Here is a 17,537-nt window from a genome sequence, read left to right as displayed (position 1 = left end):
TTGAGACAGCTCCACCAGCCACAAATCGTGTCCTTGAGAGAGAGAGGGAGTGAAGGCAACTGCCCATCTCCCTGCAGGGCTCTGCCTAAATCTCCTCTCACCACCTCATTTATCCTCCACCGTCCTTTGTGACCTGTCCCCATCACACACCCCTTTGTCCCAGCCTCCAAGCAGCCACCCCCTGGGGGCAGGGTCACTAGTCTCCCCCCCAAACTAACCAACACCTCCCCCAGGGGACAGGCAGACCCTGCCAGGGTGGAGGTGGGGGTAGGCTGCATCTTCTTTCAGTCAAGATGTTAGGATGTATTGTGTATGAAACCATTCTGCTTTTGTGAATATCTGGGTTGCTTCCAGTTTCACTGTTGTTACAGATATCCCTATAGTGATTATCTTCCTGCAAGTGTATGTTTGCATCTGCTAAATTATGTCCTGGGGATCCAATCCTGGAACTGGACTGTGTGCTTGCTAAGGGCAGGGATCCTGTTGGGATTGCCGTTCTGCATGCCCCGGTGTAGAGCGCAGTGCTGTAGGCACTCCGGAGTTGCTGAGTAAATGGCCCAAAGGGGCTTCTGCTACCTGTTAGAACCAGAGCTCCATTTGTAGAGTGGTTTTCAGGGTATGGAGGCTTCTCTCACCCATTTTCTCATATGAAGGAGGTGACACTTTAAAACCACAATTTTATGGTGATGAACTAAGGCTCAGGATTATCTTGGTCAGCACCAGAATGCAGAGCTGGATTCCATCCCAGGTCTTGTGACTCAGGTCAGGACTTTTTCTCTGCCTCAAGGTGCATGGCTTACCATTAGACTCTCATTCTGCACCAAATATGGAATTATTTGCGGTTAGCAATATGCGTGGGGACTTACTGGGAACCACAGGAATTCATACAGATCTTGAATCACCATAGGATTTCCCGCACTGGTATGTCTGCTGCTTCACTCTTGATGTCTACCTGATAAATCACTGGTGTTTTGCTTCTTTGAAAAGCTCTTCAGAGAAATTATGGCAAAGACATCTTTCTGGAGGGTTTTTTTTTTTTTTTACTTTGTACAGGTGATGAATCCAAATTCCCCCTCCTCCAGTTAGAAGACTACTTCTAAAATAAAAATGTGCCCCCCCCAACTCAACAATTACCATGTGGAGGTCTTAAAATAAATTTCAACCCCAAAATGTTCTTTTTTAAAACTTTATTTATTTATTTATTTTAAGTAGGCTCCTTGCCCAGCATGGAGCCCAACACGGGGCCTGAACTCATGACCCTGACATCAAGACCTGAGCTGAGATCAAGAGTTGGACGCCCAACCAACTGAGCCACCCGGGTGCCCCCAAAATGTTCTTTTTTATATCCTTAGCGCCTACTACAGTACCAGAAACATTGTTGCCTTCCCATAAATACAAACTTCCTTATAGCCATTGAGATTAATTCTTCTATTTGTTTTTTCCACAAAACTGATTGAGCAAGTATGAATTTGGGGACCAGCTAGAAAATGGAATTGCAGAGATAAAGGTCGTACCTCTGAAGAGCTAAACATTTTTTTTCCTAAAGATGTTAAGTGGCTTCTCCAAAAAAAAAAAAAAAAAAAGAACAAAGTGGCTTATGTTCTATTATAAGGAGACAGTCACCAAAAGTTAACACTCTCAGGTTTAAAAATAAGAAGTTAGGTTTTTCTATATTATAGTCAACCATATATTCCCATAAGTTTATCTCTGATGAATGATAAATAATGAGAGGAAACATAATCATATTTTTAAGAACTTATAAGCTAGGCATGTTACTAACCACTTCACATTCCTTTAAAAATGTAATCCTCACAGCAGCTCTATAAATTTAGGTACAATTACTATCCATGTTTTTTAAAGGAGCAAATCAAGGCTGAGAGAAGTTAAACAACTTCTTCAAGGTCACAAGAGATCAAAAGCACATGTGGCAGTGGTTAAACTATGCCAGACTGAGTCACACAAATAGAACACACATATACGAGTATTGTGCAGCATACATTCACCCATTTAATGACAATTCAGTGCCTACTTTGTGCCAGGCCCTGTTCTAGATGCGAAGAGTAAAGCAGTGGACAAACAGACAAATACCCTAGCTCTCACAGAGCTTGTATACAGACAATAAATGAGTAAAATGATGATAACTGCTACGGAGAAAGATAAAGTAGGCAAACTGAATGGGAGTCTGTGTGAACGGGGAGCTAGAGGTGGTGGTCAAGAAGAGCTCAGTGAGAAACAATATGTGAGCAAAGACCTAAAGGAGGTCAAGGAGGAAGCTGTGCAGACATCTGGGGGTGTAGCCTCGCAGTCAGAGGGAATGGGAAGAGCCAAGATTCTGAGGTAGGAGAATGGCTGGTGTGTTAGTGGAACACCAAGGGGTCTATGGTGATGGTGACAAGACTGGAATGGAAGAAAGTGGTTGGAGATGAGGCCAAGAGGCAACTGTGGCAACAGTGGAGAAGCATATGGTGTGGGACAAACCTTGTAGAACTGTGAGGTCTTTGGCTTGCTCTAATGGGGAGATGATTGGACTGACGTAGACAGAGGATCATTCTCACCACCATGTTGAAAAGAGATTGTAGAGGTGCAGGGGGACAGAACTGGAGACTAGGTGTCTTCTGCAAGAGATGATGATGGCTAAGACGAGTGTGGTAGCAGCATAAGAAGTGATAAATGATCAGTTGCTACACCTGTTTTGATTAAGGCAACTATTATATATACTGGTGTTGAACAATTTTCAATAAATGTTAGTAAGTAAAAAAAGCAAGTTGCAAAATAGCATGTATGGTATGCCATATATTTTCAAATCAAAACTCTTAAAACGTGTGTGTGTCTATGTGTGTGTATGTATGTGTGCAAAGAAGTGCAAGAAACTGGCAACAAACAGGAGCAACCTTAGGGCAACTTGTTGGCTGAAGGAAATGGTGAGATGGAGACTGCTCTCCAGGGCATTCTCTTTTATACATTTCAGATTTTATTTTGTTGCGTATACTACTTACATAAAAATAGATAATATTTTAAGATTTATAGATTTATAAAAATGTCATGTCAGTAAAGCTCTATTCTTAGAATATTCATTGATTCAGGTTTTGATATAGAAAAGAAGTAAGTAAATAGCTTCATTCGAAGGTAACTCTCTTTAGTTCAAAACTTCAGAAATTGAGAACCAAAATATAAAAAATCATTCCAAATTTATTTTCTGATTTCTCTTTAAGACCTTTCAAAAATTTATTCTCTCCTCCCAACCTTTAAAAGTCTGACACATCCCCTATCAGTAAAATGGAGATCAATAAGTCAGGCTATATTTACTGATTGGCTATTCTATTGCCCATTATTGTGCTAAGAGCATTCAGGTTTTCAAAATGTAAGTCTCAAAAAATTTTTAAACATGACTGTCATACAAATATAGAATGAAAACATCTTGAAGATTTAATTAATCCAGCAATGCGGGAACCAGCAGGATGGTAAAGCTGGTTCCAAGGAGAATCAAGGAATAGTCATTGGCACTGGAAAAAGAATGTCAGGTGAACATTGCCAGGTTAGTTACTAAACTGGTTAAATCTCTACAGGGCTATAAAATCTTAACCTTTGGGGTTATCTTTTTTTTTTTACAAGCCAGAAATCATTTGCATCTCTTCTAAACAAAAATCTATAAGTTATTACAGAACTTCACAGACTCTGAGACTTGAATCAATAGTCAATAGCCTTCTTAGGGACTGAAAATTTTCTCAAATAATTACATTGTGATGGTTACAAACTCTGAATATACTAAAAACCACTGAACGGTACAGTTTCAATGGATGGATTTTATGGTATGTGAAATGTATCTCAGTAAAGCTGCTAAAAATAATAGATAGCAATACTTCAGTCATAACTTACTGATCCAATTCCATTGTCTTACTTCCTTCTCTTAGACAATTAAATAATCCTTGGGCTGGCTTGTTAAGGAATGCTTTAATATGGCACTGAAAATACATGTGGCCTGCTTTTCAATTTTTTTACTTACAAGTTTTGGGTAATTTTTATTTTTTATTTTTTACTTCTTATTTTTTAAAGATTTTATTTATTTGGGAGAGAGAGCACAAGCTAGGGGGAGGGGCAGAGGGAGAGGAACAAGCAGGCTCCCGGCTGAGCAGGGAGCTGGACAACAACAATGTGGGGTTCCATCCCAGAACCCCAAGATCATGACCTGAGCAGAAGGCAGATGCTTAACTGACTGAGCCACCCAGGCGCCCAGTGGGTAATTTTTCTTAACAAAGAAGATAGTGAAGCATGTGTAAGCCACAACCTTAATTTCAGAAAGCTCACTATCCAGGAGAACACAGGGTAGAAACAGAGAACAAAACAGGAGGGCAGTTAAATATATGCTAGGGTAATAGTGAATGAGTTGAATGAATGGTAAACCTAGTAACACCCATCCCGATATTAAAATCAACAGTAATTATTTTGTATGAAAGACTGCTGGGGTTCCTGGGTGGCTTGGATGGTTGGGCATGTGCCTTTGACTCAGGTCATGTCTCCAGGTCCTGGGATGGAGCCCATGTCGGGCTCCCAGCTCAGTGGGGAGTCTGCTTCTCGCTCTCCCTCCCCCACCCCACATTTGTGCTCTCTCTCTTAAATGAATAAATAAAATCTTTAAAAAAAAACTGCCAAAGCCACAATTCTAAGCATAATTTTCCATATATTTTTAATTGGCCTAAGATTAAAGAGACGTGCAAAGTGAAAACACTATGTATGATATATTGAGTATATGTCGACCTCGACCTGCAAGATTATAGGTGATTGAAGTCTGCATATTTATCATGGGAAGAGGTTTCAAGTCAATAACTTTTGTTCCCCATGTATTATTTTGAAAACCAAGGCAAGCAGACAGCTATATATAGCCTTTTTAATGAATATGCCACCCAAGAGGGCATTGTGAGCGAGGGCAGGATGTGAGGGTGGGGAGATTTCCATACAGTACACAATATGTATCTGCTGGGTAAATCCCCTGGCCTAAAATACAATCCACAGTACTTTTATGTCAATGCTGCTAAGCACGGTGGCGGCGTGGGATGAGCTGTGGTTAGCCTTAGGCACCTAGGACTTCAGGAAGCCAACCTGATTTCTGTTTCACCTCTGGCTGTCAGAAAAAGACTGCAGTCACCTTGACTCTTCCCCTGAGGGCCAGTATGCAAATCAGTTTGCTTCTGCCTTGGGTTACAAAGAAAATGAGCTGGTAGGCATAAAAGAAGCCAGACAGGTGATCTAAATAATTTTATTTCTCAGTACTATGATCCAACTCATATCACCCTCTCTTCCCCTTCTACCTTCTTTTGGCTTCTTTCTTCTGTCCTGCACTGCCACATGTAGCCCCACGCTGAGCCAAAATTCTGCCCTCATTTTGCCTTAAGACTGTTTCCTTCTCAGCTTCCAATTTTGCTGTTTAGAAGCCGGGAGATGTCCTACCTCGGCTTATATACTTATTTCTTTGATGTTATACTAAAGAAGCTTGTCATTAAATATACACACAAATACTAAAACAGTTAACAGTAAAGATAAAAACGAAGATTAGAAACTGTATACAGGTAGAGGGAGGTCGCTGATTCAGGAGCTGGGATAAGATGATTATTACTATTAAATATTAAACTTAACTCTGAAAAGTACTGGAGGAATGTACAATCAGTGTTAGCAGTGATTATCTCTGAGGGGTGACACTAGAAGTAATTATTAATTTTGTCTATATTTGCTGGTTTGCCTTTTCCAGCAAGGATGCATTTCACTGTTATAACCAGAAATATGTATGTATTTTAGAAAATTAGCTCTAAGCTTCCTGGCCACCTGTTATTACAGTCTTCTGCTAATTGAACCAAAGATTTACGACAAAGGGCATAATTTTCTTCTATTTTAAATTGGAAAGTAGAAAAGAATTCTCCCATATCATTTTTTTAATTGTATAAATTAAAAAGTGAAATATCTTTCTACCCTTTCAATTCCATTTGCTGGAAGTTTGATATGTGAATTCCCTGACATCGCTCTGTGTGTGTGTGTGTGTATACACACACACACACACACACATTAATATAAACATAAAAGGTTTTTAGGTAAAAACAGGATTATGTCATACCTACTGGTCTGCACATTTCCTGTCTTAAATATATCTAGTACTTTTTAAGAGTGGTACATTATAGATTAACTTTATTCATTTTCATGATCTTAGAGCGTCCTGTCGAACGGATACACCATAGATTATTTAACAAGTTTCTCAGTGATGCACATATAGACCATTTCTGTTACAAATGACACTGCAGGGAACACTTTGTGCATATGTATCTGTGTGCTCGTGCTTTTTTTTTTTTTTCTGTAAGATTGATAGCTCTAGAAGGAATAAAGGTTTGTGAGGTTTTGTTTTTTTTTTTTATAATAATATTTTTTTATTATATAATGTTAGTCACCATACAGTACATCCCTGGTTTTTGATGTAAAGTTCCATGATTCATTAGTTGCGTATAACACCCAGTGCACCATGTAATACGTGCCCTCCTTAATACCCATCACCAGTCTATCCCATTCCCTACCCCCTCCCCTCTGAAGCCCTCAGGTTGTTTCCCAGAGTCCATAGTCTCTCATGGTTCATTCCCCCTTCTGTTTACCCCCCCTTTCTTCTTCCCTTTCTTCTCCTACCGATCTTCCTACTTCTTATGTTCCATAAATGAGTGAAACCATATGATAATTGTCTTTCTCTGCTTGACTTATTTTGCTTAGCATAATCTCCTCCAGTCCCGTCCATGTTGCTACAAATGTTGGGTAATTGTTCTTTGTGATGGCTAAGTAATATTCCATTGTATATATGGACCACATCTTCTTAATCCAGTCATCTGTTGCAGGGCATCTTGGCTCCTTCCACAGTTTAGCTATCGTGGACAATACTGCTATGAACATTGGGGTGCATATGGCCCTTCTCTTCATTACATCTGTATCTTTGGGGTAAATACCCAGTAGTGCAATTGCTGGATCATAGGGTAGCTCAATTTTTAACTTTTTAAGGTTTTTTAAAACATTTTTCAGAAGAGGCCATGTAATTACCAGAATATCCTGGGTATCATTTTTATACAGATATAAATAAACCTGATCAAGTTCAGATGAGAACTACAAGGAAAATAGAGAGCTTCGAAGCCACATCCTAAGAGGACCATTAAAGGATCTCTGGCCTGGACATTGGAAGGCTCTGGGGTTACATAAGAAGCATCTTCGCTTTTCTGAATGGTTATTCCCTAGACCAGGGAAGAGGACTAGAATTGTGGGACCTCAAATGATAAAGCAACAAAGATGGACCTTAGGTTAGTGTAAAGGCAGATCCTTTATTGAGGAGTTGGCATCCGTTCCGCTTTCTCTGGTGACAGCACCTGGTGTTCCACCCCCCGTCTATACTCTCAGCCCATATGGGTGGGTAGGGCTGACGGTGCCCCACCCCCAAATCCAGGAGAGAGTACACCTAGAAATAGGCAACAGAACATTCTACTGCCTTGGCTGTGATGCTGGCGGTGCATGGGATCAGGTCGCTCAAGCCAGGTGGATGACCCACAGTTCTGAGGGGTTTGCTGGAACTGTTAGGGAAAAGAATCCAGTTCCAGCAGTAACATGCCAGCCTATAACTCCCGGCATCCATTGCGCTGCTGTGAAGGAAAGTCGGCCTCAGCATGAAGTCAACACCGAACGAAGAAATGAAAGTGAACATTTCTGATGTCTGGATCCGGCAGTGCCAGACTGAATTGTTTGTTTTTTTTCTTTGCTATAGGAAGTTAAATGAGGTTCTCTAACTCAGTTTCAGCCGAGGCCACAAAGGCCTATAATGCTATAATTAAGGGAATCAAGTACCTTCCTGTCCTAAAATAGGATACTATGTCATCTGTGACACAGTACCAAGCAAAACAGGTTCTGCCAGGAATAGTGTCTGCCCACCTCCAGCTCTCAGAAAACAAGGGCTTGAAAAGTCAAGAGAAAGACTTTGGTTGCACTACATACTTCCTCTCACAGCCCGCCCCCCCCCCCCATAGGGGAAGGAGAGTGGATGCTTGCCTTCATCAGAAGCCTAGTGACAGGGACATGAAGGGACTACTCAGTGAACTTGACACAAGTCTCATAGAGTTTAGGAGACATAAGGACTGGTGTCTAAATCCCACTTGGAGAAATGTCCTGGTGAAAGTTTGTGGAACAGCTGCTTATTTGGTGCCAAGGGGGGGAGGGGCTGTGCGTGAGGCAAACGGCACATCCCTCAATTGCAGGGCAAGGATCCCTGAGGCTTGCAGTAGAGCCATAAAAGGAATAAATGACATGCAGTTCATTTTCAAGGAAAACTCACCCAAGAGGGCAGCCCAAATGGGGAAAGGGATCCCAACAGAGTTGGACGGAGCAGGAGGCGCACTGAAGATGCGGCAGCAGACATCCGAGCGCTGACGGTTGGGCTCATTGGCCAGTCCAAGCGGCATCTCCCACATCAAGAAAGCTGCTGTCAGAGCCCTCTGAAAATAATGACAACAACAAAACACATGACAAAACTTTCCTGTGGAAGAAAAGCAACAATCGTGTATCCACCACATGCAGAGGGCATCAACCCCAGATTACAACGGTAGCCTCATTGAATGCTGTACCTTTTTCCCTTCTCCCCACTCAGCCTGAGCCTGAATGGGTGGGTCAGGAGCCAGGCTAATGGGAGGGGAAAGAGGAGGAGTTAGGACATGGTGGAAAAGTCAACATACTTCTAAGTCTGAAGCAGGCTCATGCTTAGGTTGAGGAAAAGCATTAAGTTGAATACATGTTTGGACTTTTGATTGTTATGCTGATCTGGACTGGCCTTGTTTTCTCTTTTTTTAACTTTTCATGATGGAAATTTTCAAACATACAGTAACATAAGGAGAATAGAATAAAGAACCCCCATCTACCCAACACCCAGTTCCAGTAATTGTCAACTCATGGACAAACATTTTTCATCTCTTCCCCTGCTATTTCTCCTCCTTCCCTGAGTTAAAACAAAGCTTATCTTGAGCATTTTATTATTTTATAAATAATTATTTCAGTATGTTTCTGTGCAAAATAAGGACCTTTTAACATAACAGGGCCATTATCACACCTTAAAAATTAATAATCATCAAATATGTAGTCAATGTTCAGATTTCCCAGTGGTCTCATAATGACTTTGTATAATTGGTTTGTTTAAATCTAAATCCAAACAAAACCATCACATGCTTGATATGCCTCTTAAAGTCTTTTAATCTCCAGGTTCTTTCTCTGACTTATTTGTTGTAGACACAGGGTCACTTGTGTTCAGTGTTTTGTGTATCTGGACTTGTCCAATCGCAGCTCTCTGTATCTTTTGTTGTGTTCCTTTATCTCCTATATTTCCTGCAAGCTTGGATTTAGATCTAGAGGTTTGATGAGATTGAGGTCTGATTTTTTTTTTTTTTTTGGTAAGTCTTCTGCGTAGGTGGTTTTGTGTACTTCCTATTGCGTCGCGTCAGGAAACATAATATGTCTAGTTGTCTCTCTCTTTCTGTGATGTTAAGATTCATCAGTACGTGACAGTGTTATCAAGCTAATGTATAAACTATAAATTTTCCTGTTGGTTTTTCACATCATGATTTTAGCAGCCACTGATGATTGTTGCCTAAATCCGTTGTGTCTTTGGGATTGTGAGATGGCAGTGTTCTATCACTCCCTCTTCATGTATTGTTGATATTCTTCTCCAATGAAAGACTTTCCCTTATTAAATATTTGAATACTAAACTGAGATATAGTTCTTCAAGAAAGACAGGAGACATGTTTTATTCTTTCCCTTTGTTTTCTGGTTTTCAGAATAATAAATTGGCTCTCCAGCATCCTCCAAAAGTGATCAATAGATTGAGATTTTTTTTTTTAAGCATCTTATGAACTCATGATTTTAACATTTGGCTGTTCTTCAGTTCATCGTGGTTAATGTTCTTTTTGATGCCCAAATCATTCCATCTTTGACAAGTGGGAGCTTTTTGAATTTAGCTCCTGTGAATTGGACTTTTTAAAACCAAAACAGAAGAGACACCTGGATGGCTCAGGCGGTTGAGCATCCAGCTCTTGGTTTAGGCTCAGGTCGTGATCTTGAGGTCGTGGGGTCGAGCCCTGCATCAGGCTCTGCACTCAGCACTCAGCATGTCTGTTTGGGATTCTCTCTCACCCTCTGCCCCTCCCCCTGCTTGCACACACTCTTTCACACTCTCAAATAAATAAATAAATAAAATCTTAAAACGTAACAGAACAAAGGGATTATATATTTTTATGAATGTTTTCTGAAAGCTATGAGAAAATATTGGGCCTCTTAAGGTGACGTTTAGGTGGGGACAAAGACAAATCCCAGTGAGTGGGCTTGAAGGTATTATGAGAAAGAGAATAAAATTACTTATGATTGCACTTCATGAAGACTTGGCAAATGAAAGGCACCTATTACAACAGTTACTGATGATATTTTGCTTTCCCAGATGAGAACGCTTTGTGAAGTCTGTAAATCTTTCAACCTGAACTGAATAGGTATAAATCTACCCTTCTCAAAGGAGTTTACAGTCTGTTTTGAAAGATAGCACTGTATTAGTTAACACTAGGTTTGGTGTTAGTGACAGAACTTCAAAATAACAGAGGCTTAGAAAATGTAGTTTTATTTCTTTTTATGTTAAAAAAGAAAAGGGCGATTCCACGCTGGCATGGAGGATCCAAGTTATTAGGACCTATGGCTCTTTCTACCTTACCCTCTGTTGTCCTCAACGTGCAATTTTCACTTCATGATATAAAGTAGCTGCTCCAGCTCCAACCATCATATCCACATTCTAGTCAGTAGGAAGGAAGAAAAAGATAAGGAAAAGAGTATGATGACTGCCATTAAGGACATCCCCTGGAAGTTGCCATCATCACATCTGCTATGTTCCGTTGGCTAAAAAATAGTCTTGTACTGAAAACTTAATTCTGGAAGCCATATACCCAGATAACCTTTAGGAAGTCAGTTATCCAGAAAGAAGGGGGGAGAGTAGGTGTTTGGAGAAAACAGCATTCCTTGCCTCAAGCCCATATTCAGAGAGAAAAAAGATACTACATCTTTTGGGCAGTGTATTTCCACACACGTCTTAAAACCTCAGAATGTGGGAGAAGGAATCATTTAAAGTATCTCCCTTCCTCACATTCTTGAGTGTCTTGACTATGCTGGAGCATCCAATATATGAAACAAAATTAAGCTGTAGTCTGGTAATTTACATTCAAAACAAAATTTTAGATGATGACACTCCTGTCCAGCAATAACGATTGTTTTGTTTCATTATTTGTCCCTGTACAGTATATACCATCTCTGCTTCCACTGAGATTTCTTCTTATTTACTTCATGCCAGAAGTAAGATTCACATATATTGTACTTCAACCATGTGCTACTTCTAAGGCAAGATATGTGACTAGCATCCACCATTCAGAGTTTATGGGATTCAGTCCTCAACAGGATGCTGCAAGGAGACTAAGGATCAGAGAGAATAAGTAGCTTACTCAAAGAGAACTAACTTAGTAAATAACAGAAATGGGACTCCAACACAGGTTTCTTGGTCTCAAAGCTCAAACATGCTTTGTTTTTTATACTATCCATACTTGTTTTCTGCTCTTCCACTAAGTTTTTGGATAGGAAAGTAATCATCTATTTGTAACTCCTATAGGCTTTCATTTAAACTTTAAAAACCAATAAACTTCAATGTATTTCTCTTAAGTGTTTTATGGTCATTGTCTCTTTTAACTGTCTAACCCAGTTTTGTGATTATTCATTCAACACATTTTTTTTAACATCCTTTACACACACCAGGCATTGTGATTGTTGCTGAGTATGTAACGGTGAGCAAAACCACACGTAGTCCTTACCATCATGGGGCTTCTAGAATAGTGGGGAAGAGAAACACTAATGCAAAAATCACCCTCCATATGTGCAATGACAACTGTCATAATGGGTAGAAAAGAGAAAGGTATAAGGGATCATCTGCGTATAATTGGCAAATTTGACTTAGAAAGCCAGGAAGGCTTCCTCGAGGAAGTGACATGCAGGCTGAGACTTGCAGTATAATTTAGAGTTAAAACAGGCAAAGCAGGGGAGAGAAGCTGTTTTCAGGCAAAGCGAGCAGATGTTCAAAGTGGTGTAAGGGGCATGCATGGGGGCTGGAGTGAGAATGTGTGAGCAAGCTGTGAAATGAGACTGGCAAGGAAACCAGAGAGCAGCCCTACAGTGACTTGTATAGGGGCACAGCTGTCCCCTTTCACAGATGAAAAACCTGAGGCTCAGAGCTCTTGAGTAATTTGCCTAGAGACTCACAGCTAGTTACGTGTTGGAGCCAGAACTCAAACTGTGGTAGACAGAGGGATGAATCCGGTAAAGATGTCGATGCCCAACCCCTGGAACCTGTGAATGTGTTAGGTTACATGACAAAGGGGAATTAAGGTAGAAGACAGAATTATGGTTGCAATAAACTGACCTTAAAATAGAGTGATTATTTTAGATTATCTCGGCAGGCCCAGGATAAGCTCAAGCGTCCTTGAATTTGGAAGAGGGAGACAGAAGAACTTATAGTTGTATCAGGTGAGGGACCTTGACCAGCTGTGGTTGGCTTTGAAGATGGAGGAAGGGAACCACGAGCCAAGGAATACACGTGGTCCGAGAAGCTGAAAGAGCAAGGAAACAGATGCTACCCTAAGGAGCCTCCAGGAAGGATCAAGAGCCTGCAGAAACCTGGATTTTAGCTCGATGAGACCCATTTTGGACTTCTGAACTACAGAATTATAAGATAATAAATTGTGAGCCACTGAATTTGTGATGAATTGTTACAGCAGCAGGAGGAAACTAATACACAAGCTGTACTCATTGGTTTCAGAGCCTGCGTTCCCACTCCTTGTGCAACATGCCTTAACTGTCAGCCGGGCTAAACCAAGGACTGTAAAGATTAAACTCTAATGCTTCCTATCATTTTGAGTCTAAAATTCTTCAAATATCATTTCCAAACCATACAGCAAAGGGTATGTATAGTTTTTACATATGCCTCTTAGTTTTGTGAATTTCGAAAGGATGTGGTTATAGCCTTTGACATCAGAGGAGAAGCTCCACGTTGTTGACTGAACACTGATCAAAAGATAACGCTGGAGGCAAGAGGCCTTTTAACAGCTCTCTGAAAATCAACTGCCTCCCCAACACCTTCCTCGTGCTGAAGCTGTTTCCACTGGTGGTGCCCCGGGGTGAGGCCCAAGGTGCATCACATCCCAAGAACTGGATCATGAACAACTTTATCCTCCTGGAAGAACAGCTCATCAAGAAATCACAACAGAAGAGAAGAACTTCTCCCTCAAACTTCAAAGTCCGTTTCTTTGTTTTAACCAAAACCAGCCTGGCGTACTTTGAGAACCGTCATGGGGTATGTGAGCACTTTGTCTTGTCTTTTTTTAAACAGTATATTTTCTTTAGAGTGGGCTGAATTATGAAGACATATGTAGAATAAAATAAAGCCAAAGGGGGCACAGGCATGTTTGTTATAACAGCCTAAAAAGTACAGTAAGAGTCATCAGAAGAGAATGTGGAAAAACATTCAGAGATGGGGCGGTTGTATTAGGTGATTTTAGTTCTAAAATATGCAAAAGATTAATTTTAATATTCATTAGTGTTTTTTCCCTGCAAGTTTAAGTTTAATTTTAAAATTATAATATTTTATGTGGCAAATGTTATGATTGGATAGAATCTGAACTTCATCTGAAATATACTAGATTTTATGGGACATGATTAATAAAATATTAGCATTTAATGGGACCTAAGGGATGATCTAGCCCAGTTTCCTTAATTTATAGTGGAGGAAAATGATACTTGGAATGGTTAAGTGATAAGATCAGTGCCAACGTTTTTATTAATTTAATTCTATTGGTCGCAATGGTCATTACTCACTTAATATCTTGGAATAATATTCCCTGGGCATTTAGTTATCTAAAATTTGCAAGATCCAATGGTAAACCTCTTTATCCCTTGGAAAACTTAGCAGGAGACAGGGGCTGTCACAGTGTTATGCAGTATAGACCAGTGCTTCTTATCCAGAAGATTACACCTGCTTAGCCACGTCAGTCTTTTTATGTATGTAGAGATATTCTTGTATTCCACAGCAGCAATGGCATTGTTACGATTGTTCATGTTGCTGTTGTTATCACTGATAACTCTACTCCTCTCTAGGTGACTGAGCCTGGGCAAATGTCTCTACCTTTTGCATCAGATTCTTTCTTCCCAACATGAAAGGTCTGGAAATACTACCTAAGACATTCCTTTCTTCTTTAAAGATTCTAGCTCCTGTTGAGCCCTTCTCAGCAAATTTTCAAAGCATGTGTGTGACTCCTTACTATATCATTGTATTATTTTTTCCAACATTAGGAAGGGAAGGCAGGGGTTTTCACTGATATTTTACTGAAGGGGAAATAACACTAGGTGCTTGGTGGTCACTTAGAGACAAAGGCATCCCCATTCCTTGTTGGGATCTGGCTTAGTAGGTATAAGCATGAGTTTGGAATCTTCTGAGAGCAGGCTTGGAAGTGTTCAATGAAACGGAGCCTTGAAGGAGGCCAGGCTGGGTGTGGAGCCGACAGATGCTGCAGGTGAAATCAAACTGCTGCTTCTTTAGCAGTTCAAACATGCTCATCTTCAGCAGACTCGTATTGGAAATAATCGATAATCAATCTGAAGGCATATGGAATTACTTACGGACAGAGCCCTTTGCTAGATACTCAGTATTTGTGGACTAAGTTAACAGAGGGCTAGCGGTCAACTTGGAGGATTCATCATACATGGCTGATAAATCACATGGCATCGGTCAATTTTCTCTCTTACTGTGATGTTAGAACTTCTTGTTTCATATTGAAAGAGCAGTCATTTCCTTTTAAATATTTTTTCGGAGCCTATTTTGCAGCTTTCACCAATTTGCTTTCCTGACATTTGTTTTCCAGGCATCATCAGCTTTGTTATTACATATTATTTGCAACTAATCACACAGCCAAATTGTCTTTATTTAGAATTTTGTTGGTTATAATTTGCATATAGGCAATGTTGTAAAATCACTTATTCATTTTTGACAGATTTTATTTATTTATTTGAGAGAGAGAAAGAGAAGAAGGGAGAGAAAGCACAAGCAGGGGGAGGGGCAGAGGGAGAAGCCTAGCAGGCTCCCCGCTGAGTAGGGAGCCCCATGCAGGGCTCCATCCCAAGACCCTGGGATCACGACCTGAGCCAAAGGCAGACACTTAACCAACTGAGCCACCCAGGAGCCCCTCATTTGTTCATTTAAGTATTATAAAAAAATTCCAGGACACTTAATTCTGGGGAACCATAGGCTACAGTTGCTAACATTTCCATATGGGATACAGCAGATATATAGTGCACAAACATCAAATTTTTTGTTTTCTAATGCCTATGGTTTATATTCATATATAACATTAATAAAAGCATTTCTTCAAATATTATAAAAATCCATTGGTTAGAAATTTATCCAAGGTCACTGAGAAAGGTAAGGCATGTGAGCTATTACTATTCATCCCCTATGTGTGTTCCATTGTTTAGGGCCATCGATTTGCACACAAGTGTGCACTACGTACCACCTATAGACAACAATAGCATAACACTTATGGGAAGAAGCATTTTTAAAAAACTTAAAGCCTTAGTCTTACCATCTGTGAAGTGGGTGTGATAATAGAATTCACTTCACGAGAATATGGTAAAGATTAACAGATAGAATGCATTTAGACTGAACTACTTGAAATTACTACTCAGCAGATCAAAAAAGGCCAGATATTAGCAATTTCATAGAGTTCAACTTAATATCTGAAGTACTTAGCATGAGCCCTGCCACCTCGTAAGCACCTAGTAAAAATTAGCCAGTATTTGTATCATCATCAATTCTCCAAAGGAGCAAGCAGAGTGGCATAACATATTCATTTTCAAATGAAGGACAACATTAAAGTATTCTTTAAAGTCAGGCTAACATCAGGGGCCTGGATTCTTTATGTTCGGTGACTAAATGCAGGTCTGTGGAGAGAGATACGTATGCATGATGAAATGTGGGATGCTGAGCCAACCAGTGCCCCTCTCGGGGTCACAGCTTCTTTTTCTCTTTTCCCATTTGGAAAATTATGTTCCTTGCAGTTTTAAAAATCTGTGGATTTATGACGTCGTGTGAAAAATAATCCCACCTGCTCAGAAAAAAATTCTGTAATACTGCAGATGAAGTATGTTTTTTCTAACTTTACATAACAACCTTCTAATTTTAAATATCCATGTCTAAACATACACACTGCTGGAGCCTCTTCTTTTCACACGGATTTGGTTCCGGTGTCTGCTGGTGAAATGTGCAGGCATCTTCAGTGGAGTCGAGAAGCGCCTTCCCCCAGCAGCAACAGTGGGCCGGAAAGAAGCACAGATGGCAGCTCGTAGCTCACCAGCAGGCACACTTGCAGACAGCACCCTGTGCCTGCCAGCTTCTTTGCAAAGTGGTCCATGATGCCTGGCATTCTTTAGCAGAGGACAATGAGATCAGGGACCCATGGTATGTTGGTGAAGGTTTACAACTGCTGTGCTGGTCATGGCGTGGAGAGTGTCAGGGAGCCCCGATCCATAGTGTTGGCTGATTGCTCGTGTAAGTACGCCCATGGTGGCCCATTTCAAACTACCGTTGTGATGTCTCCTGGCTCCCAAAATTCCTCAAAATTTAATCATCCGCCCTCATGGGCCACAGCAAGCCAACTCCAACACACCACTGGGCAGCTTTACAGACAAATGCTGTCCTGAGAGGCGGTCACCAGCTGCGCAACATGCCTAGTTGCACATGAGTGAAACCAGATCCCTTCTGGGGTCAAAGAGAAACGGAGGGCCTTGGGTCCTTCCGGTAAGCATGAGATTGAAGGGGCAGCATAGATGGAGACAAGTGTCACTGACTGGTGAGGCCAGTAGAGCCAGCTAGAGCTGGATTCAAATTCCGACTCTATCACTTTCTGGATGTGGATCTCGGGCAAGGTATTTAACCTCTTTAAGCCTCTGTTTGCTATTTGTAAAGTGAGGACCTCGATCCTACTTACCTTGGGCAACAGTGAGTATTTCATGACAAAGGCATGTGAGCAGCTCAGCCCTACTGGTAGCACTTCGATCTTTGGAAGGACCCTCAGGAGAACTGCAACGGTTTCCCTGTTTTAATGTATCTGCACCTTCAGGATCAAGCTTGTGGTGCTCACAAGCGTGTGAGCCATTCTGTGTATGTGGGGCAGGATAAAAAGTCAAGGCTGCCATGCTAGTCAGTGTCTGGTCAAGGGTCTCACTCCCCATGGGCTCTTCCCATTAGCCTGCGGTCTGATCTAGCAGCAGAAACATCGCTTGGAGCATGCATCCTTCTTAAATTAAAGATGGCAGATGGGGAGATGGTCCCCTTTCCTTGCTTTTTCCTTGCTTTTCCTTGCACGTCAGTCAAAGACATAGCTTCTGGTGTCAGGCACATCTGGGTCAGAGACAA

At 40.9% G+C, this 17,537-nt stretch overlaps 1 protein-coding gene across 1 annotated transcript in view; it reads left to right on the top strand.

Annotated features, from left to right (window-relative positions):
• Positions 1-13,125: 13,125 nt before the first annotated feature.
• ITK (IL2 inducible T cell kinase) overlaps positions 13,126-17,537 on the top strand; it is a 60,127-nt gene continuing 55,715 nt past the window's right edge. Inside the window, exon 1 of the mRNA XM_045791992.2 lies at positions 13,126-13,424. Coding sequence (XP_045647948.1) covers positions 13,287-13,424 — 138 coding nt within the window. The 5' untranslated portion in view covers positions 13,126-13,286. The remainder of the gene's footprint in view (positions 13,425-17,537) is intronic.

The sequence above is a fragment of the Ursus americanus genome, chromosome 15 (assembly GCF_024610735.1).
Source record: "Ursus americanus isolate L20-20 chromosome 15, mUrsAme1.1.p, whole genome shotgun sequence".
NCBI lineage: Eukaryota > Metazoa > Chordata > Mammalia > Carnivora > Ursidae > Ursus > Ursus americanus.
The sequence above is the reverse complement of the archived record's forward strand: the minus strand, read 5'-3'. Positions and strand labels throughout refer to the sequence as shown.